This window comes from Mixophyes fleayi, chromosome 1, assembly GCF_038048845.1.
Source record: "Mixophyes fleayi isolate aMixFle1 chromosome 1, aMixFle1.hap1, whole genome shotgun sequence".
In the NCBI taxonomy this organism is placed as follows: domain Eukaryota; kingdom Metazoa; phylum Chordata; class Amphibia; order Anura; family Limnodynastidae; genus Mixophyes; species Mixophyes fleayi.
Window position 1 is genome coordinate 386,010,970 of NC_134402.1, and position 24,333 is coordinate 386,035,302.

At 40.5% G+C, this 24,333-nt stretch overlaps 2 protein-coding genes across 2 annotated transcripts in view; both read right to left on the minus strand.

The window, feature by feature from the left end:
* Positions 1-24,333, minus strand: part of LOC142097997 (uncharacterized) — a 1,069,021-nt gene that overhangs the window by 25,575 nt on the left and 1,019,113 nt on the right. The gene's annotated exons all lie outside the window — the stretch shown is intronic.
* ACOT12 (acyl-CoA thioesterase 12) overlaps positions 1-24,333 on the minus strand; it is a 40,433-nt gene that overhangs the window by 5,327 nt on the left and 10,773 nt on the right. Inside the window, exons 6-15 of the mRNA XM_075180255.1 lie at positions 20,639-20,774; positions 19,266-19,422; positions 15,121-15,240; positions 13,673-13,823; positions 9,550-9,605; positions 8,568-8,631; positions 7,277-7,360; positions 6,316-6,449; positions 1,956-2,084; positions 1,369-1,495 (exon numbers count right to left, since the gene is read on the minus strand). Of these exons, the coding sequence (XP_075036356.1) occupies positions 1,369-1,495; positions 1,956-2,084; positions 6,316-6,449; positions 7,277-7,360; positions 8,568-8,631; positions 9,550-9,605; positions 13,673-13,823; positions 15,121-15,240; positions 19,266-19,422; positions 20,639-20,774 (1,158 nt within the window). The remainder of the gene's footprint in view (positions 1-1,368; positions 1,496-1,955; positions 2,085-6,315; positions 6,450-7,276; positions 7,361-8,567; positions 8,632-9,549; positions 9,606-13,672; positions 13,824-15,120; positions 15,241-19,265; positions 19,423-20,638; positions 20,775-24,333) is intronic.

Below are 24,333 nucleotides of genomic sequence, written 5' to 3' on the forward strand. Positions count from 1 at the left end.
TTTTCCGATTCCAGGACCAGAAGTGAAAACTGTCCCCCGCTATGTCATGGTGGTAAAAGGTTCAAAGGCACGGAAAAGAGACCATGAAAAGTAAGGATTCATACCCTCTTAGGATTTATAAATCAGAACCCATAGAACCTTTATGTTATAAATGTCTCTAAAATTTGGTATTAATAGAATCCACAATAAAACAAAGTGGACATCACAACTTAGAAATAGGAGAATTAAATGTATAAACATGGATTTTAAGTGACTATAACCACAGCATTTATTACAGCCTGGCTATCATCCCCTTATGTGGAAAATAGTAATACCTTGTTCAGTCAATTAAAGACCTGGTACCTGGCATAGGTTTGGACAGCTAGCTACATACATTTTTTTAATTTTATATGCAATAATACTAGATTGAGGATCCACATGAACTGAATTGATATTACCCATCATATATATTCTCTGGTTCATTTCAGAGCTGTCCAGGCTATATTAATGTGCCTCATTTTATTGATTTTATACTCGCATTTCCGCTAGGTAATAAAACATTAGATTGTAGCAGTTACCATATTTTTCACCTACACAAGCACATCACTGCCATTTGGAGTGCTTGGTGTTACCTTTTCTCTGTTTTGGTCATGAATTTAGGAGGTAGGGTTTGCCTCCAATTTTCCCTTTATTGGAGCATCATACAGGCAGGATCAAGCTCAGGAGACAGAGCAGCGATAGTATTTTTGGTGTTATTTTACGGTAGTGACTTCACTACATACCAAAATATAAGCATACATTTTACATATATTGATATCACTTTTGTATTACAACATCATGAAGCTCTTTTGAACATATATGTAAGGGTCTTGCATGTATTAAAATTATATTATGATAATGTCAGGTCAAGTGCATTGTCTCTTTATGGAGGTGACAAATTTTGATATTGATTCATTCATCCATTAGACAAACTTTCTGAAAATGGTATTACAATACTGATTCATTTGATATGGCAAAGATTTCTCTGTGTTAATACGCTAATTATTGAACATTCATCAAGTAACCCTTGAGACTGCATGTTTAGAACAGCTCAAGTGTCAGTATGTATAAGCTAGTATACTGGGTGACAAAGTAGCTCAGAGTGGTCACCTGATGAACCAGAAAAAAAGATTATAATTAATAACTTGCCATTAGTTAAAGACAAAAGCAGCAACATCTACCCTCCCTATCAGACATCGCTAAGAACTGAAACTGTTGTGATATTTTGTATCACTGCAGCTTGCTAATCAGGCTCAGTCTGGTTGAGCAGAAATGTTCAGGTAATTGGCTTTCTGAGCATGTGAAAATAATTGAGCACATAGATGGTTTAAGGGTTTTATAGCTACATACCTGGCATTCATCTTTTCCCAGACTATAGATCAGGAACCCTGCACACTGCACCTCACTTCTCAGGTACTCTACTGTTGGAGGACATGAGGCCAAGGTGACCGATCTCATTGCAATGACGTAAGGATCTCTGAAACAAGAATATCATTGGATATTTTGTTACTTTATGGTGCTTATAGTGATATAGCAATGTCATTTACCTACATTACATTATTTGTATAGGAAAGTACACCAATGTTTGTTTTTTCTAGCATTTAAAAAAAAATGCACACAACCTTAAATGCCCCACGTAACGATTTCAAATGTCGGCAAGTATGTAGCTACTGAAGGTGTGCCAAAAATGTCCTCAACCAGAGGATGATGGGTATATTTGCTGAGGATGGATTTATACTGTCAGCGAGACCAATTTATTTTAAATGTGTGTGTGCTATGTTTAGGGAAACGCAGTGACAGAAGGAAGCCCTGCTGGTGACAACACATTATCTTACATGGAGTTTCATGAGAAAGCCCCTGTTGCAGTTTCATTTGATTATGTGTGTCATAGAACTCAAACAAATGTTCCTTTTTGGTGTATTAAATGTGTGACTCACCCATTTTTACATGGATACCGACGAGACATCAGTATGACAAAATCTCTGGACTTGCTTTGCTTCACAGGTGGGCAGGTTATGCAAAATATTTTGTCATCATCGCCAGCAGATTCAACAACCTTACAGCTCCTGCAATTGTATTGTAAGAGATCGATTTTAAAAGCATGTAAAAGCATGTGGCTTGTAAAGCCGGTATTAAAGTTAACCACTGATACGTAGGTTACCATAGCTTATTTTGCTTTATTTTTACAGATTTAGGCAGAGACGGAACTAGTGAGCTATGGGCGTCAGTGCAGGGAGGTGGGGAGGAGGGAACTGGGACCCCCGACTCTCTGCATCTGCCATGTAGTGGGCCCCATTATCTCTATAGGCCCATGAGCAATGCACCTGCCGCACTAATGGTAGTTCCGCCATTGGATTTAGGATAGCCTCAGGTCTATGCCAAACATATTTATATTTCACTACCATAATAGCCTCTAAACATCTGTTAAATAATTCTTCCTCAACTTTCCCATTTAACTACCACCCTCCGGTTTTAGGGTTGTGTCCTGTAGCTCTAATACTCTTCCAGTGTAGAATGCTTTCCTACTGTACCTTGTTAAAACCCTGATACATTTGAAAGCTTGTATAACATTCCCCCTCTCCCTTCTCTGCTCCAAGCTATACATATTGAGGTCCCTTAGTGATTTCTTGGTAAGTTTGAAATGCAAAGAGTGTATCATTTTAGTGGCCCTTTAGAAGGGCATAAAGTAGAGTTAGTTGTTCATGGAGATATGGGGCCTAATTCAAGTCCGAATGCAAATTGCCAGCAAGTTGTGTTTAAAAAAAAAAAAAGTAGCAGTTTAAAACGTAGATCTGACTGTGCTTCAATCCAAGCATATCTCATGATACGGGCGTAAGTAAGCTCTGGCCAAATGTTACTTGCCGTACAAAAAAAACACACAACAAACTGCAGTATACGCACACGAGTACATAGAAAAAAAAAAAAAGATTACATCCCAACGCATAAAAAACAATGCTTTACGCTTTCATCCGTAATGAAAACCTCAATTTTATCACTTTAACTTATCTTAATGAAATCCCCCCCCCCCTTTTATCAAAAGGGAAAGGAAGACTGCACCAAGCATCCCATTTTTTACCTCCTCAAAATACGTATTTCTCTCATTCTTAATTATATAAGAGATACTAATAGAGGAAGGGTGCTATTAGCTTTCACTTAGGCAAGCTAAAAGCGAAACGCGCGTCGGCGGACGCCGCGCTCGCTGCTCTGAATTTGTTATCCCCTAATAATCATACAATAGCCCGGCAATTAGAACCTAGAGCGGTTTATTCCGCTATAGATATATAGCAGAGTGTTACTAGGAGGAGATAGTGGGGCACGGAGTGCAGACAGTCTTGCACCTCATAGTCAAAGAGGTCTGGTTTAGCAGACAGGATTGGTTTAACAATACAAATATATACACATGTCTGCCATGGAGTTTATAGCCTAAGAGGACCTATTGAGGGTTAATATTTTCCCTGTGGATGTATGAGGGAATGCCCTAAACTGTAGCCAGACAATTATAACCTAGAGCGGTCTATTCCGCCATAGATAGGTAGCAGAGTGTTACAAGGAGGAGATAGTGGGGCACGAAGTGCAGATAGTCTTGCACCTCACAGCTACAGAGGTCAGTTTTAAGCAGACAGGATTGGTTAATCAATATCAATATATACATATGTCTGCAAAGGAGTTCACAGCTTAAGAGGACCTAGTGAGGGCTAACATTTTTCCTGTGGCTGTATGAGGGAATGCCCTAAACTGTAGCAAAATCACAATAGATACATTGTAATTATTGGAAGGTAACACTGAATCTGCCACCTACAAGGAGATATTCTTTTGGCTGAGAGCAAGGGTGAAATTAAGTCAAAACAAGGGTTGGTGATACAATTGAATATATTTGCTAATAATCAATAAACCAGTTAATCAGAGCAGGATTGCGGCAGGACAAGGGTTACTTGTCTTCTTAACAGTTTATGTTTCAATTCACATGATATGTCATTACAAGTTTTAATATTTCGCTACTAGGACAATTTTATCAATGTACTAATAAAGATTTATCTAAAGATTTTAACTACGAAGTCAATACACATTTATATTTCTCTATACTCATTTCAAGAGTGCCCCATAAGATCATCCTTTTCTTTCCCCTCAATCTGTATAAATGAACCCCCCCCCCCCTCCCAGTACAAATTTCTTGATGTAACAGCTCTTAATTGTTGTGCCTGTTTCTTAGTCATTCATTTGTAAAGTTGGCTGATGCAGGGGCCTCTGTGCTCTGAAAAGTAGCAAATATAATAATAATTTTTTTGAGTAAGCCAATAAAGGTATCACTCCTATAATACTTTTGTCTTTTTTGACACAAAAGTATTTATCACATAGAAATATATAGAAAGATATTTTATAACAAAAAAAACCTTTTCTTTACATTAAACACATAAATAAAGATGCTTGCAGTGTGCACTGTACAATGCTTTTTTATAGTCTATTTACTTGCATACACATGTTCTGTGCTATATAGTGGCACACATGCGTGTACTTTTTTTAAATCAAAGACCATGCCGTGTCAATATTACTATCAGTTTACATTTATACCCAACATACACTGGGTGCAAGTGATACGGCTGAAACCAATCATATAGTCATGGCCAAAAGTTTTGAGGGGGGTGGGGGGGAAGAAGTGTGAAGCAAGGGGGGTGGGGAAGTGTGAAACATGGGGGAGAGAAGTGTGAAACATGGGGGAGAGAAGTGTGAAACATGGGGGAGAGAAGTGTGAAACATGGGGGAGAGAAGTGTGAAACATGGGGGAGAGAAGTGTGAAACATGGGGGAGAGAAGTGTGAAACAAGGGGGAGAGAAGTGTGAAACAAGGGGGAGAGAAGTGTGAAACAAGGGGGAGAGAAGTGTGAAACATGGGGGAGAGAAGTGTGAAACATGGGGGAGAGAAGTGTGAAACATGGGGGAGAGAAGTGTGAAACATGGGGGAGAGAAGTGTGAAACATGGGGGAGAGAAGTGTGAAACATGGGGGAGAGAAGTGTGAAACATGGGGGAGAGAAGTGTGAAACATGGGGGAGAGAAGTGTGAAGCAGAAGCGGGGGCAGTGTGAAGCAGGAAGGCCGGGCAGTGTGAAGCAGGAAGGCCGGGCAGTGTGAAGCAGGAAGGCCGGGCAGTGTGAAGCAGGAAGGCCGGGCAGTGTGAAGCAGGAAGGCCGGGCAGTGTGAAGCAGGAAGGCCGGGCAGTGTGAAGCAGGAAGGCCGGGCAGTGTGAAGCAGGAAGGCCGGGCAGTGTGAAGCAGGAAGGCCGGGCAGTGTGAAGCAGGAAGGCCGGGCAGTGTGAAGCAGGAAGGCCGGGCAGTGTGAAGCAGGAAGGCCGGGCAGTGTGAAGCAGGAAGGCCGGGCAGTGTGAAGCAGGAAGGCCGGGCAGTGTGAAGCAGGAAGGCCGGGCAGTGTGAAGCAGGAAGGCCGGGCAGTGTGAAGCAGGAAGGCCAGGTAGTATGAAGCAGGAAGGCCGGGCAGTGTGAAGCAGAAGCGGGGGCAGTGTGAAGCAGTAAGGCTGGGCAGTGTGAAGCAGAAGCGGGGGGCAGTGTGAAGCAGGAAGGCCGGGCAGTGTGAAGCAGAAGCAGGGGGCAGTGTGAAGCAGAAGCGGGGGGCAGTGTGAAGCAGAAGCGGGGGGCAGTGTGAAGCAGAAGCGGGGGGCAGTGTGAAGCAGAAGCGGGGGGCAGTATGAAGCAGAAGCGGGGGGCAGTGTGAAGCAGGAAGGCCGGGCAGTGTGATGGAGGGGGGTAGTAGTGTGATTCAAGTGGGACATTGAGATGCAGGGGGGGCAGTGTGCTGGATAGGGGACATTGTGATGCAATGGGGGCAGTAGTGTGATGCAGTGTGTGCAGCAGTGTGAAAATTTGCCTAGGGCGTTGAGAAACCTTGCACCGACCCTGTCCAGGTATGATCTCACCAATGCACTATATAGAGGTATAACCCGCTGTCTATTTGTCTATTAATTCATCTTCCTATGCCACCTAACATCCAAATGGCATTCCTCATCAAGTCACCTGCAATAGTGACTCCTATATCCCTTTCCTCCTCAGTTGACATTATTCGCTATTATATACAGCTTTTACATTTTGAGCCACAAGTGCATGATTTTGCAGTTTTTGCACACTCATGATCAATCCTTTAATCTACCTGGAGCTAAGCTTTCGGTCATCCTCTCCCTACCAATTCCAATGTGTGTTTATCTTGTGCCTTATATATGTATGTAGCATATCCTTTTAAATTTGCCTGCTTCACACAGATGAAAGAAGGAAGAAAAGCCCACTGTGCTTACAAATAGTGCACATCCCATCGTGGTCGCAGCCCCAGGTCTGAGAGCAGCAGATAAGCCTGACTGGCTTGTAATTTCACTTGCATTTCAATTTTTATTGACAGAACGTCATTATCTTCATGAGTAAATACTCGGACCTGAAAAAACACAAAAAGAATACAGATCAATAGAACATGAATTTAAATATAGATAATACCGTAGGGTCATTCTAATGAAAGGGCGAAAGTAGGATTTGCCCTGTGCCAACCTGGACATGGAGCCTAGTGCTACAATTTCAGTTCTCGTATACAACTATTCCGCAACTGTGAGGGTTTCTTAGATCTACTTAGGTCCACCTATCAGAAGGTGTAACATTTACTCACGCATTTGTAAGGTATGAGATTACCAATAGTATGGTCACAACTTGGTTGGCTAGTTCTTAAGAAGGTCGTATTTCTTGGTTTATGGTTATATAGTTGATGTATGGCTATTTGTTCTGGTTTTACTATTTGGGGTGCTCCAAGGTGCCTCAGAATACATTGCAGTTCCTTATCTGGAAAAGATTGTTTTTGGAGCTGGTTAGGGGGCTTTATGACTGCTGACTAGTATGACATCAATTTATGTCAAGAATGAAAGTTGCCAAGGACATGAGGGCTGTGGCTCTGTTGTATGATTTATTATGGCATTTCATTTTTTGTTTGTTTTGGGTTTAATTTTGTACTTTTATTCGGTTTGGGAAATTCTTCCTTTTTATAAAAAAAAAAAAAATGCTGCCGCCTTCATTATCATCACAATGTTTGTTAAATACTTCAATGGTACTACCGAGGCGTGCCGTTTCCTTTGGTCATGTCTTGCCTATCTATCTATACCTTTAATAGAAGGACAAGCAAGTTTTGAAGACATTCAGTAAGTGGATCATGAGGGTTGTAACTCATCAACAGTGAGCAAAACAAAACAGTTGGTCTGAAATGAGCTGTAAACTTACATTCTGCATCGTGTTGCTCAACTCCCATCCGTCATTAGCAGCAAGGACAGTCAGGGTGGCCACATTATTGTAACTGAGATAGGCCTAAGATAGCCCAAGAGACAACATAATACATTCAGAACTCAAAGTCTCAGCTTTGTCAAATTTAACCATAGCAGGATAGCAATGTATTTAGAAAAAAAAAAATTATAATAAAACTTTGGTTTAGAGAGTACTCTATTTTGTCTTCTCTGCAATTTTCTAAGCATTGGATATTTAAAAACTCCTCAACTATTCACAAAAGAATAATATTAAACAGGTGCAGGTACTATACAATTAGGACTGCAGGCCTTCTATAAGAGCATGTTTTGAAGCAGAGCAACAAAACTCGTCAGGAAATTAGGATGTATAATACTATGAGATCTGCATCAATATCTACTGAGGCTCTATATGGACTGTGATATTCTTTTAAATTTAGCTTGTGATTCTGTCACATGATGTATGCAAGGAGAGAAACAGGAATACACTCAAGGCAGACCTGATGTGTGAATTGTTTTGATAACAGAGCTCCGCTGACAACCTACCTAGGTGCTGGAAACCAGACCAAGGCTACAAAAGGTTAGACTTTGGTGTGGCTGGTTTGGTAACAACCTATTTTGCCCAAAGGACTTAATGATCAGGTATTAAGAAAATTTGACATATTTCATGGATATTTAGTATCTTGTCACACAATTTTGTAGTGGGAGTGTTTTTCTGTCTTGTCTTGTTTATCTGGCTGTGAACATTAAGCTGTATCTAAGCCAACTAAACAAGGACATATATTACTTGTTTGGAACTACAGAAAACTTTTCATGGCTGAAGAATAAAGCAGTATCCGTTATACCATGTGCTGTTATATGAGAGTTCCAGAGCAGTTTATTCTACTGAAATTGTTCTAAGAAATATTGATGCTTTTAGAGGAACTACGCTGGTCTTAGCTTTATTATACATTTATATTTGAGATGTGAAACATCTCTGTAGTAAGTTTCTTTGATCTCTGCAGATACGCAAGTGTTGCATTTTTATGTTGTATGAATAAAAGTATGGTATTATAGTAAACTCTTCACAAGTGCTTTTTCTTGGGAATGTACTGTATGGTACACTGAGCAGCAAGACGCAGTGGTAATTGTGTATAGATTTTCATTGTACTTGGATTGCTGGAAACACCGCAGCTTCCATTTGTTAGCTGTTCATTAAACTAGTTCACAATATTTGAACCCCATAAATACAACTAGATGCTACGCACAAATTAAAAAAATATCATATCCTGTACCTGGCTGCTTCTGTCCCAAGGATGGGAGATGGGTTTTTCTGGTTTATTTGAGAGCATGTACTTTCTAGAAAACAAGAGGGAAAAAATAGCAGAATTCTTTACATCAAACACTAGAAAACACATCAGCTGCTCACTAGTAGAGGGGGCTTCCCTTCCTTAGAAGAGAATAACAATATTTGCCAGGAGTATTACTCTCCTCAGGTGTCATCCATCCTGATCAGGGCAGATTTTATTTTTGTTATTTTTATATGAAGGGCATCACTGCACTGGACCCTGCAATTACTGGCTACCCATAGCACTGAAGGTGGAGCAGATACAGACTCTGGTGGAGTTATAGACTGTAGGTGGGGACCCTAGCTCCCCTTACAGTTAAAACTAAGCTAGAGGAGTCTAGATATAAGAAACGTATCTTTATAGCTGAACTGTTTCAGGCTCTGTGCTCCTGTTCACATTGCTTCTTGCATGCACCCAGTGCAAGCAACACTGTATATCATATAAGTATAGGCAGTCAATTGTTGCCCCAGGTTAGGTAGGCCACCTATTAGTCAGGCCTCTATTTTCTATCTCGGACTTAGTTAAAACTGGTGTTCCCATTAGACTGTGTCCAGCACCAATCGTCATTGGAGTAGTTTGTCCACATCTGGGACGTTTCATGATACTAGTCAGTAATCATCACAAAGCAATTGATGTAATAACTATACATTTACACACCGTAATTATTTAGAATGTCATTTATTTTTTATATTCTCTAGAGACAGGATAATTATATGTTTTTATATGGAGTAATCATTCAGTGTGGGAAAAATATGTGGGGAAATTAGTACATTTTGTGACATTTTATGGTGATGTTATAAGTATAAGGAAAGGTAGAAATGGAGGGGGGAAAATATAGAGAAAACTAAAAAAGAAATAACATTCTAGAATAATGAGATTTTATTTTCCCATTATACAATGTCTATAAGAGTTAGTCTATGTACTGTACCTTGCTACACGTATTTTTCTGCGTGCAAAGGCTCCACGAAATCTCCTGAGACTGTCCTATAAAATAGAAGGACATGGTATTAGAGCTCCCATCTGTCCCAGGTTTTTAAGGACTTTGCCCTCAAATTATCTGGCAGAAGGTGCGTGTTAAGTGCTCAGAGAACTTGGTGCCACCAGCAAACTAATCAAAACCTCATAGCGATTCAGCTATATATATATATATATATATATTATACACATATATACATATATATATATATATATATATATATATATATATATATATATATATATATACACACACATACACACATACATATATACATGTATATATATATACACATACATATATACATATATATATATATATATATATACATACATATATACATATATACATACACACACATAATCTTGTCTGCTCCCTCCCAGGATTGACCCTCAGCTGGGGTGTATGTGCCTTCCTGCCATGTCCGGTGGTTGCTGTCCCATGTGAGGAGATACTGGGTGCGACTGGTTTAGTCTCTGGACGACTGGCACTGTGGTTTGCAGAACAGTTGCTGGAGCATCATCTAGCCAAACTGAATCCACATGAACAATAGCCGTTCCTTGCCATCTGCTATCTTGGCGCTGTGAGGGCTAGTTTCCTCTGCCATGGCTACCTGTCAACTCCCAGCTTATGGTCTGACTGGGTCCTATCTGTTAGTCCAACTACCCTTGCAGGAGGAAGCTCTCCAGCAACTCTTAGGTGTCTGCATCTGTATTATGTGGTTAATCACCCCCCCCCCCCCCGGAGGTCTCCCCCCTAATTTGTCAGGACCCTTCCGTAAGACAAGAGACACTTTGCAAGAATACCAGTAAAACCTCTCTCCTTAGTCCTGAGACACAAATTCATAAACATAGAGACTGCTGGACTTACGTAGGGTCTCTTTTTCCCCGTACAATACATCACAGTAAGGAGAAGCATCAATCAGTGACAGTCACAAGAACTCTGGATCTCACTGTACCATATACCACTACGGACATGATATTGCAGCAATAGGCTTTCCAGCACTTGGCCATGTTTGTACTCCAGAACACTGATGCCATGTAACTGCATCTCATCAAACCACACAGGCTATACCCTTTCCGTGTCTTCCAGAAAATCTGGACATTAACAATAATTCTTGATGCCATCTTGTGGTTGATCCGCGCCTGGACACAAGGACCCCGGCGGTGAAACTTCACTGTATTACTTGTCTTAAGGGGAGACGGCAGCAGTTCTACTACTTCCCAGCAAGTGAGCAGACCTATAATGGGCTTTTGGTGATTCGCTCCTGTACTGTGTAGCCCAGCTCTCTCATCTCTTGAGGAGCTTCCCAGAGCCCGTACACTTCCCTGCAAGAGCTTTATATCTATGTGTAAGGGGCCCACCACAACAGACTTTTGGTCACTGACAGCTTGCTCCCACACATGGACTCCATGGGCCTGAGTCATTAAGGAACGTATCTATGTTTTTTGTGCGCATCATACGCAATTCCCTTCTGCGCATGCCCAGCAAGAGGACACTTGGCCGTCAACGAAATCAGGTCCGATGCATATGCAAATAACAGTTACGACGGTCCACGATTTCGGGGAGTGAACCGGGCGGGGAACGGGCGTGTGTACGTTCTCATTGCACAATGGGGGCGTGCCAAACTCAAGGGAATGCAGCCACGTCGGAATGAAGCTCTGCGTGTGTTAAAGTTTCTTGTTTTTTTGCAGTATCTCTTGCACCAGCTAAGGGGCTAGTCTAAGTTGTGGGTCAGTATAGTAAGCATGCTATAACATGTGTCTGCAATCAGGAGCAGCTGTAAAACTGTATTTTATGTACAGTAGACATTAAGGACAGCCTAACCCTAATGTTTTTCAACGAAAAAAAAATTCTATACAATTTCCATTTTTGATCATAAATGACTATTATTGACAGGTGACATTAATTGATATGTTTTTTTTCTGTGCGTTCTTTTGAGATTTCATATTCCACATATATAATGTACTCATCCTGCAGTGTCTGGTCTAATACAGCAGAGTGAACCTACACCCATAGTCACACACGTATCTTGAGATCCGTTCCTTGCGGACTCCGGAAGAATGCAGAGCTGATTTATGTGCTGTTGCGAACAACTGCACAATGCGCTCAGTATGCTGCCTTAATGACTCAGACCCCATATGTCATGTGCCAAGATCACTTTAGCGCTAGAGGTATACACCTGCTCCCCGCTCTCACACAGACCCATCATCTGCATTGCCACCCTGTGTATCCCTCGCACATACAACCTCAACATCAGCTCACTACCTTGGGGACACAGCCTCGTGGATAGTGTTTATCTGCTAACTGTGGTGCATCAGGGACCGATTTCTTTTCTTACCAACCCCTCTGTGGCTATGCTGGCTGTGTTGCACCACCTCCTCTCTCCACGCATCCGCTCCTTTGTCACCATTTATTTGCTACCTATATCGCACATTCACCTTCAATATGGACAAAAACACTAGGAAGGGGTGCAAGGGCGCAGCCGGGGAGGTCACACAGCATTTCTCCAGACAAGATAAAGCTACTTTATCTTGTCTTGAGAAACGCCGTTTTTTTGCTTGCAGCTCCCTGGTTTTCGAGCAGAAAGCCAAGTTAAATTTACCGTAATAATGGTAATAATTTTAATGCTGTGCTACTTCTGGTGGAATTCAAGCCCCCCCCCCCCTATGTTTTGATATTTAATGGGGAATTCAGTTACGTGCATCCCCAAAGCAGGGTAAAGCACTGTTTATGGAATTATCCAAGTAACCAGTGTTTTTGGAACAGTATGTTGATATTTAAAGACAATTACATTGATAGAATTATCTAATGACCCGATGTTGTTCGTCTTTATTTATTGTTCCTCTGAGCACATTGAACAAGGCAAAATAACTTGGTTATTTGTTCATAAGTCTTTGCTGGCAGCTAGAATGTATCACAAAGAAATGGTTACAAACCTTTCTCCCTAAGGAAGTGGAATTAAGTGAGATGCTAAAACCAACTGCTGCTAATGGAGAAATTGGATGCCGAGAGCCATAAAGAACATAACAGAAAACATTTATTTTTATTTATTTAAGAAATGGAAAGGCTTTACTTTAGCAATTTATTCACAACAAGAACGGCAACATTTAATGACTACATTTAAATATCCAACATGGCTTGCAAGAGAACAGCTTAAGGAGACATTAGGGAAATTAGCAGGAATAGATGCGTGACTTACCTGATATAAAAGGCTGAGGGAGGACCATTGAGAAACAGAGGAAAGAGGTGTTACTGCTATGAAAATGGGGCGAGTGGGGATTGGTTATGTTAAATAAATTGACAAAACTACCTATGCTATTCTCCAACCAGTGTATTTTAATAATATGGGACAATTATCTGACATTGTTAATTTGCTGAACATTTTGTAAACATGGAGACAAATTTATAGTTAGTGTGTGTGTGTGTTTTATTTATTTTTTATTGTTATGTTTTTATAGAGTAAATAAAAATAAATATATATTTTTACTTATCCTCAGTGCACATTTGATTGGTCTGGTGGTGTGAGTAGCCATTGCTTCTATACTTTTTTATCCAGGGCTGTTCAACCTTTATATACATGACCCCGACCATGCTGGGATGTTGTGTGCTTGTTTATCACATGTGTTAAGGTCAATGTGCTTTATGCCCCTCATTTACCCACGGGATTCATTTTTTGTCTACTACCCAGATTTATTCCATACAACTGTACATCTTTATTTTCTTCACATCCTGAACTCAGTGACACCATACATTTATCAAACATATGCAGCCATTAGAATGTAATACTTTGATTTGGTAACAAATTTATAAGACCAAAAGGAGATAAATGCTTTGAAATAGAACATTCTTTTCACATGGATCTCACAGTGCCAAGTTGGACATTGAACATACATTGTAATTTCTTTGATGGCAGCACATTGGTTTCATCGTTGCACCTTTTGGTAGCAGAGTGGACCCAAATTTAAGATGGGATAATTAAGCTTAAGTTTAAAAACTTACAGAACACGTGGATATTGGGATTTACCTTTGCAGAACACACAGCTATTTATTATGCATCTATAGTGAATCTCACCTTTGTGGAGGCTTTGACTCTGGGGAACACTATGTACTCGTTGCTGGCATCAAGGGCTTGGTAAATCAAGAAAGCGCTGTTAATGTGTCGTGACCTACACTCGGTCCACTCCCCACAGTTATAAGCTTCCACGCGAACACCAACCTCAACACTGTATGGAGAACAAAACAACATTAGGAATTCAGCATATGTACTTTAAAAAGGCCACTAAACCTATAAAACATAGTGACTGTAGTTAAATTTCCAGGGACAGCGCAAGGATTTAAACATTTGTCCCCCATATCAGTAAATATTTATTGCAGAGAAGTATTAAAGCAAAATGAGTAGGTTTTAATCAAATGTGACATGGGTATTGTAGCACTGCAAAGCCTGCCAAGACAGTATCCTGGGTGACGCTGACCTCATTAGATGCTAAATTTTGTTAACTATGGAAAAATACAGATATAATAAAAATAAATAAATAAATATATATCACTGCCTAAGGCCAGCAACTCGTGCCAAAATAAAATCTCCCCTTCTCGATTCTGAGCAGCTGTGTTCTGCAACAAATGGACAATTGGTCTTCCTACATACAGCCGAACATAATGTATTTCTAGATGAACATTTCAAGTCCCAACTACAGCCTCTAAATACATTGACAAATATGTTATTGATTCTCCAGTCTGTTCCAGGCTTCACAAACAGCCTATTTTGTTAATATCCTCCTGGAACATAAGAGGAAATCAACAGTTGTGCCCAATTCACCCTGCTACCATTTAAATCTTCAATTGAAGACATAATGTTAACAGAGTTAAATTAAAGCAAAAACATTGTGCACAGGAAACTTTGCAAGTGTGTGAAAGTAGAACCAGGACCTCTCACACTGCTCTAAAACTCCAAAGTCAACAGGCGTTACGAGAAATAACTAGAACTGTTATAGTCATTACCAGCAACAACATTGTGAATTATACAGGCCTGTGATCTGTTATCTGGGACGCATGGGACGTCAGGTTTTCTGGATAATCAGAAAGCCTAGCGGCATAACCAAAATTGCATTTAATAATTACCCCCGATTTTCTCCACACTTCCTCAGTAAATTATCTAGCAGTGCTCCATACAGTGACTAAAGAAAATAGGAAAACCTCACAGCGACCATGTGTAGTTGTGACATTACCCATAAAAATCAATTGCTTTCTTTTCTTCTTTCTGGATAATGTGTTTCCGATTAAGATATCCCATACCTTTATACATTTGTTGCACTGAATATCTATAATTATATTTTCAGCATTACATTAGTATATACTTTTATTTCCATTATGCTCTTTGGTTACAGAAAATCTTAGATACTGAAAATTGAAGATGGAGACCGACAACCGCCAGTAGAAAACCAGCCCATTAAATACACACTTCCAATTTTAGAAGCACAATTGAAGAGGTCAGAAGTCACTGCCCAGTGTTTTTAGGGTTACCTTTTTTGAAACGTGTTATTTACAACGGCCCGGAACACCAGTCGATCCCCTACAGTGGAAGGGCCTCGAAACTTGAACATGTCCACAGACTTCAGAATTGCATGTGTGCGACACAGACGGCTGTGAGAAATAAAATACAAAAAGAAGGAGTCAGGTGACTTTCTTAGGAATAGAATAGGACATCCTGATAATAGCAACAGCCATATTCTATTGTATTATATAATAGAAATTAACCCACAACTATTTACTTAGAACAGATAGGCACTAAGAATAAATTGGTTTCACCAAGTACACTGAAACAGTAAGGGAGCAATGTAATTACATAAATGTACCATGCTACTGTAAGTTATAAGTATATAATAAGCCACTCAGGAGTTCTGTGACCATTTGAAAGGCAAAAACCTGCAGGCAGAGTGAACGTTTTGGGCTTGTAGTAATTCCAGAGTCATTCTAGGGATCATCATCATCATCATGCACACACACACACACACACACACACACAGTCACACAGACTAGAGGTCAATTTGTTAGCAGCCAATTAACCTACTAGTATGTTTTTGGAGAGTGGGAGGAAACCGGAGCACCCGGAGGGAACCCACGCAAACACGGGGAGAACATACAAACTCCACACAGATAAGGCCATGGTCGGGAATTGAACTCATGACCAGGGACGGGCTGGGCAGGGGGCATAGGTCCCCCGGGCCGCTCGGTTTCAGCGCTGTTAGGGCCTGAATGGCTGCTCCTGGAATGAAAAATCACCTCATTTTGACCCGCGGCCGCATCTTATGACACGAGAAGCGGCCACGTCAGCGCACAGACGGCCGCATCACATGACACGCGATGCGGCCGCGTCCAATGACGCGGCCGCATCGCATGTCATGTGATGCGGCCGTCTGTGTGCCCCCCGGGTTGTACTATGCCAGCCCGCGCCTGCTCATGACCCCAGTGCTGTGAAGCAGAAGTGCTAACCACTAAGCCACCGTGCTCTTTATGTACTTACGTTTAGCATGATTTTAATACCTTCAACAAATGTATAAATTAAAACAATACCGAGAACATGAGTTCTGGATGAATTACTCATTTTGGTGTTGTTAGTAAACAGTCAATGAAAAATGGAACAGCTGGAACACTTGGGTGAAAAATAGTATATATCCCAATGCAGGTGATGAAACGGTGAGGAGAGCATAACGAAAAGTCCACATAAGGACTGATAGGTTGCACATTATCAATAAGACTGAATAAGGTTTACTGTTGTTCGTTCTTTTTTGTACTAAGCAGCCAAAGCTAATGATGATAAATAAATGCAACATTTCAAATAAAGGCGTACATTTTGCCTACAATGTGAATGTTGCAGATTTTGATAATACTTAATAAACCGAAAACCCAAACAAGTCTATACTCATATACAGTTTCCTGATTTTCTATGTTTTCATGATACATAATAATTAGATTATACTACTGTTCCTTGCAGGCAAGAAGAGGTTAACATTCAGAAGATTCCATCAGGAGGTGGAGCCTACAGTTATACCGCTTTCATACTGCCGTCCCGGCAATATCCCGGGTTTTTCAAGCCAGGTTTTTGCCGGGGCTCGGAGCGTCCCAGCTCAGAAACACCATTCATACTGCACCTCGGGCCCGGGAATTTCCCGGGTTGACCCCATTCATACTACACAAGTCTGTGTCCTGTCAATTTGTGGGACTCATCACCAGAGCAGTTTTCATTGGCTGAAAAATGGTGATGTCATTGAAAGGTGACTGGTTTTTTGACGCATAAAGATGATGCAAAAGTGGGTGGTGATTGTTTACCACATTACCGATGACATCATCCTCCAGAGACAGGCAGACAGCCAATCAGCTTGTTTTCTGTGCAACCCGGGTTGAAAAACCTGGGTTGCGCCATTCATAGTGCAGGCAACCCGGGTCCGACCCGGGAATTACCCCTCGATAAATCCCGGGTTGAAGACCCGGGTTTTTAGACCCGGGATTTTTGACTTGTACCATTCATACTGCACCAAGACCCGGGTCGTTTGAGCTCGCCCCGGCAAAAACCCGGGATTTTGGTGCAGCATGAATGGGGTATAAGAAATGACTGAATCAGAATCTTTGAGCTGGTGGGGTTGGAGGGTTCAATGATGTGGAAGGATGCGGGAATTCATGCCATTGGTCAATATATATATATATACACATATACACACATACATACATATACACACATACATACAAGTTAACCCGTGCATAATACTCATGCATTCTAGTCAAGTCAAACTACTTAAGGTGTTAAAAAGGTTCTTGTCATGCATTTGGGCCTAGCCCAGGCCTCCTCAGGGGAAGAGCGTTACTTCCCGACGCAAGCGCCCTTTTTAATGTGTGTTTATGAGGTAACATTACCTCACGAAAATGAATTTGACCCCTCAACTTGTAAATTTAGCCTTTACTACCCCTCCCACGGGGGGAAGGGGGGATGATGCAAGTTAACTGACTTCACTATTCTAATTTTTTTGTCAAATAATGTCAGTATACCAAATTTCAGGTCAATTGGATGAGTCCTTTCTGAGAAAATAGTTTTTTCCACACACACACACTAACACACGCCGCTAGGCTTTTACTTTTATATATTAGATAATGCTAAGAATTTAGTAGGTCAGTGTATAACTCCGCCCAGCATGTGGCGCTGCAGCTTGTTTGTTTTTTTTTCCACACACAGACTAACACACGCCGCTAGGCTTTTATAATTATATATATATATATATATATATATATATATATATATATAAACAGTCAATTAGCTACATATGAACAATTGAGAGCGACCTTCCCATTACCCAACAACCAATTCTTCCAGTATCTGCAGCTGAGACATGCACTGAATGCCCAGTTTCTTGAATATTTGCTTCATATGTCAGATTCGCTGATTAAAAATATATTACGATCTGTAGGGTCTGTTTCTGTTCTCTATGCCTCATTGTTACCTCAGGTGTTCGCGAGAGGATTAGATCTGCTCAGAATAAAATGGGAAACCGATCTAGGGGTTCTTTCTGATGAGGAGTGGAATATGGTGGTGGGAAGTACTAGACATGCCACATCTTGTCTTAGGTTGCAGCAGATCCATTTTTACATTGTACACAGAGTATACTTACCAAAAGCCAACATGTATGCGATGGGACTGCACACCTCTTCGGAGTGCCCCAGGTGCGGTATCACTGAGGACACTTTTTGGCATTTTTATGGTCATTGGTCTTCCTGGTGTACATGAGGGGACAGTGTCCCTACCCTACCAGGTGTTCTCAGGTAGTCTAACTTAGCTCCACCATGCTTGGCTTCCAAGATCGGACGTGTTTGGGAATAGCCAGGGTGGTGAGATCGTAGGTCCTATGTCCCAGTGGTATATATGGTTTTTATGGCATATAATTTATTGTTATTGTGTATTTTGATAGAATTGTATTAGGATTTATTTACTTGTTAGGAAGTCTTGTACAAATAAAATAAAACACGCTGAACTATTAGATTGTAATCCAGTTTTGAAGGAACCGTTAGCAATTGCTGACTTAGACCCACATCAAGGACCATCCTAACAATCTGGTACACCTATGTAGTTACAATAGGAGTGCCTGTATTACCTGACAGAATATTTGTATCCAGCAAACAGGCTCTTTGTGTGATCAGCTGTGCAAAGCTGGAATAATTTAAACAGACACTTTGCAATCACCAGAAGAGTCAGGTAAGGCAATGTAGGTCAATGGGTAGGAGAGGGGAACAAACTCCATGCACATTCAGGTCAGTCAGAAGCAAGATGCTGAAACATGAACAAAGCTCAATATTCTGGCATCTAGAGTCTGCCATGTCTATCTCTAAGCTCCACCTCTCGGCGGAGTCTTCTGAAAGATCTTCTTGTCTGCAGTAAGGAGCAGTACTTCTAAACCAGGACATTGATTCTTTATCCTATTAATGTTCAAATGTTTGTTATTTGTTTCTCATGCTATGCAAAACTTTGATACAATCTAAAAGCTAGCTGTGAAAATTTTTTATTTTGACAATTATACTATTTCTGTTAATGTTAACTCTCTAACAAGACCATAAGAAAACATGTCACAAATTACAACAGTTTTTTTTTTTAAGATTGTTTCCCAAATTGATCTTATAATGACCTTGCAGATATATTAGCTACAGTTTCCATCCACGCCATGATCTGTCCTCCAAATGTATTTCCTTGATGGTTTGCATGAGGTGGGAGGACCAGTTCTATGCTCTCCACTAGAGTACAGTCTGTAGAGATTTTATTCTTGTCATTTTCCCAGTCTGTGTCTGGAACAGAAACACAACCCATAATCAATGTACTGTATGTAATGGGGGAAACAAAAGATGTAGATTCAAAATTCTAAGTGTTTAATGGAAGGAATACATCTAGGTCTCATTCACATAGGTACCAAGGGATTAAAATGTAGGATTAAATACCACATTAAAATGTGTGCTTTTAATATATTCTCCATTTGCTTTTCAAATGTTTTACTAATACTGTACTGGTAGCGAGCATTAGGTCATGAAAATATAGGTACACCACTAACAAATATTGGACCGACTTTAGACCTACTCTGACATCTCTAAATAAGATAGCTTATGCAGATTGGCTGCATTTACCTACTGAGCATGTACACCACAAATGGGTACGCATACGTCCATATGCAGACTGCATTGATTCCTGCATCTTTCATTCCATAGGTTTGGAGAGGCAGAATGGGGGAGGGAAAGGGCGTGCCATCGGAGGCTAGGTATAGGAAGGTTGACTCTCAATTTCTCTGCAGGAAGCTCAGAGGTTTATATGTACTCAGGTAAAGGAAAGAGAAAAAACAAAAAAACTGAAGGATCACTTGTGTGAAGATTCACATTTGATTGTTAAAACAACATTTGTATTTATTTGAATTTTGTATATGTGTTTGTATTTAAATTTAATCTGATATGGTAAATGGGACCCTCTTATTTGCTAACAGCGGCGAGAGACTTTTGTATAAAACACTTCATTACACACGTATATATTTTATAGTGTACAAATAGGATAAGAATTTCATATATTACACCATTAAATCCCATCTCTTTTTGCTATACCTTTGCTTGCTCTACACCATCATGAGCAGAAGTATACCAACTTGTTAAGCCAGATGTAAACTTGGTACATATGCTAGTGATGTACAGGTGGACAACATACATACATAAATAAATTCACTCTCATGCGTGTCATTTGCTTCTTAAGTTCAGGGTATTAGTGTGACCAATTGTACATGAGCCTCATGTTGTCTATGTTTATGCCACAATAGTTGTATTCTCAACACTGAGGTTACTGCACAGGCAACCAAATATCACAATTGTATATGTCAGACTTTAGACCTTTGATAAAAAAATTATTATTAATTTATAATATTTCCTGCATACAAAAACAATTGTTGTGCCACTATATTACCAAGTCATTTTTGCGTATTCTTTATCACTTAGTAATTATTTAGTACAATAAAGTTTTCTGACGAACCATAAGGCGCACAGCCATCCTCCATCAGATTATTATAGGTATCTTCATGATAAAGTCGTATGCGCCTTCTTTCAGCTGCCAGACTGTATTCCAAGTAATCTTGCACAGATTGAAGCCTGACTGGTTTTAGATTAACCTGCAAAAGATTAGAGTCCACCATAGATTGAGATAACCAGGAGTGTTGGAGTCTGGGTAAATGAAGCTTACCCATAAAAAAGGCAAAAAAATAAACAAACAATCTTATTATTGTATAATGCCCCAATAGAATTATACTCTGAAAACCAATTCTTCCTAGTTTCGGGTGTAGCGACACTGTCACAAGACTGAAGGTTCCCACCGATCTGGTGTAAGAAGAATCAGAACAACTAGGTGGAACTGTACTACCTAAATATAACCACTCAACTCCAAGAGTTGAGCCACATATTAAATATATGAAAACATTTACTACAATTTATTGATATCTATTTTTATTTCTTAAAAAGGATTCAGTAAATCCCAAACATATGCGGCCATATGTGACACACATATGTGGCCAACATTAAATTGTCAAATTTGAAAGATTATTAAAATCTATTGTAACCCAATTTACTTAAACTAGATATTGATAAATACGATTATTCTTATATCCAGACCTAAGATAATACGGAGCTCGGGGAACTATCATGCATTGGATGGAAATTATGCAATAGAGCCAAGGGTGTGAGGTAAGTAGTAAAACTGGAAATATGTTGAATCACATTACACCATAACAGTTGCACCTTCAGGCACAGCTCCCCTGCACGGAGGGGTGAAGTCTCTGGGAACATTTTGTAAAGCTCATGAGGGTCTAAATACCAGCAGAGTAAAAGCTTCAGAAAACCATCAATGTGTTTTGCACATTATGAGGTTGACCAAGCGTCAAAATGATATTTTACCACAGTAGCACAGGATAGGGTGCATCCAAAAGGGAAATTAGGGTCTGTTTTCCCAAAATCTGGGGGAAGGGGGGAGGGGCAGTGAGGAATTTATACAATCTAGAAATTTAACCTTATTTGGAGAGGAGACAGGGTCTGGCAGGGCTGGGGAGCAAGGGTTCATCTGTCCTCCAGGACAGTCCCATATAGTGCACTACCTGCATTTTTTTCCTTTAAAATGTTCCTCATAGACTGCAGAGCTATGTCTTCCCCTCGGACTAAAGTTTGCCAGTCAGCCCCTAGGACGAGCAATAAAATAATTTAAATCAGCGAGACCTGTTGTGGGGTTGTGGGCTGGCTTCATAACTTCCATAAGAACTTGTATACCTGACCTGACCTATTTGAATAGATATCTTGGAAAATAAAATGCCAAGCTAATGGTGGGTCTGTAAAACAATGGAGATAGTAAAGGTCATTTAATTCAGAGATGCCAGCTGCAACCAAATGTTCAGATCCAGATCTGGAATATGACAAGCAAATACTTCACGTGGGAGAGAGATCAATGGCAAGGAGCATAGCTCATGTTTCATTGAACAGTTATATCACACCTTAATGAGTTATTGAACAGTAAGATATTGCCCAGGTTGAACTGGCCAGAGGAATTTTAGAGACCTCAAAAGTTATCGTAATTGAGCAGCTTCCTCAATTTTGATCAATGCTCTAACAAGTGTGTGGCTGAGCAATGGAGAAGCTGGTCAGGTACACATTTGGTGTACGTGGACTCATCTCAAAGGATGGAAGAGAGTCGCTACTGAAAGGTTTTGAGCAGTGTCGCTGGAACTCTTGGGTGCATTCCCCACCACATTAATGTTTAATAAAAGAGCTTGCAATTCTACAGAGCGTAAGGACAGGTACATTAATTTGCTTGAAAAGGGTATAATATTTTAGGAGCTTTTTGTGTGTAACTATTCTGCCAATTTATGACAGTTCCAAATGTTGTAATAGATGCAATTTATTTAATTAAAGGGTTATTACTATTATTATTATTATTATTATTAAGGTTAAAAATGACAGAAATATAAAAGGGGAAATTAAATATCTATATATTTAATAGTTTTATATTGCCACGCACAGTTCTAATTTATATTTAGTGAAGACATGTTGTTCAGTCTTAGAAATAATCTGATTAAAATAAGAAACTAGAATGTATTCCATCAAACATTTACAAAGGGCAATTAGAGAGGATAAGGGGTAGGTGATCGCAACTACAATGTTATCCAATTATAAAAAAATGGGGCCTTAAATATTGCAACAAAGTTCTAATGGACTTCATCTCAATAGCTTGGGGTGCATAAATTTAAATACAGGATTAGCATGTGGGCATATAATTCAGGCACTAGGCCTGTGGAGATCAGATTGGCATTAGGCCTGGCACAGTTAGTATATACTCTTAGACTGTGCCCAGTCTGTCCCCTCTTGTAACACTAAACTCAGGTGGCAATAAACTCAGGTGGCAATTGTGTGGTGGTCCCTACAGTATTGTGTATATTTTTTTGAGGTAATTCCCCTTATGGATCCAGAAGTCAGACCCCCATTAAAGGTAGGCCTTTGGTATCCATTAATACCTGTTGTCTGTATTGGGTGTATTTGATCTCGCTACACCTAAGAGTTGAAGTTGCTCAGCATACAATCTCATAGAGCGTTGATAGGACCAGTAGACAGTCTTGTGGGTGGGCTGTTTTGGGTCTCCCCTTTTTCTAAGCAACAATCCTGGGAGTTGCAGATGACCGTTAGGAAGAGACGACAATTAACCAGTGAGTTCATTGTCTGGCTTCATCTTGGTGGGGCCCTGGCCAGTACATCGGTAAGTAGGGTATTCAGCCAGGATACTTCCCTGTCCCAAATACCCTTAGCCCCATGCGCAGACCAAAACAGAGGTGTCGGTGATAGTGGTAGAGTGCAGGATGTCGTCTTCTGGCTATACTCATACATCCCCTTCCTTCCACTCTGTGCCAATGCATTCCAATAATCATAGCGGTTTCTCCCCTAGAAGCGGTGTGGGTAGTCGTGCTGAGGAATTGTCGGTGCAATCAATAGGTGGACCAATGGTGTAGGAGGTAGAGACTTTGGGCGAGTCTGTCGTTCCCTGCAGTTTTAGCCTTTTGCACACAATTTTAACACAAGAATTTTACCGTTTATTGAAAAGAATCACGTTTTATATGTATTGTCAGGGAGATAAGCTTCTCCCTTAGGGTTTTGAGAGCCTTAGTAGTCTTCTTAGATGTGCAATCCTTATTAATTACATCTAGGTATGAGATGTGGGAATTGAGGAGAGTAATGTTGATTTGTCTCTCTTTTTAACCTGAAGAGGCAGAACCTAAGTGCGAGTCATTAGCAGAAGGCGCTAACAGGTCTTCTCTTCAGAAACAAGGATACAGACACCTCAGCCAAGGAGAAGCTCACCTGCCAGATACTGACAGTAGGAGTCAATACAGAGAGCAAGCGACTAGCCAGGACCCACAGGGTAACCAAGGTCGAGCAGAGGTAACCATCAGGAGGAATTGTGGGTAAAGCCCTCATTTCTGTGCCACTCCGTTTCTATCATCCTGATATTTACAGCAAGCCAGGAACGATACAGCAATTCCAATAAACCAGCAACTCGGTGGAATAGGCTCAGCGATAGTCAATTTCCAGTTTGTGGAGTATTTTCGTTATGGGACCAAATTTGCTACGTCGAGCAACTTTCTGGCTTTCTCACTGTAATATTTAGTTTGGATAAAGTTCATGGCGCGGGATTCTTTC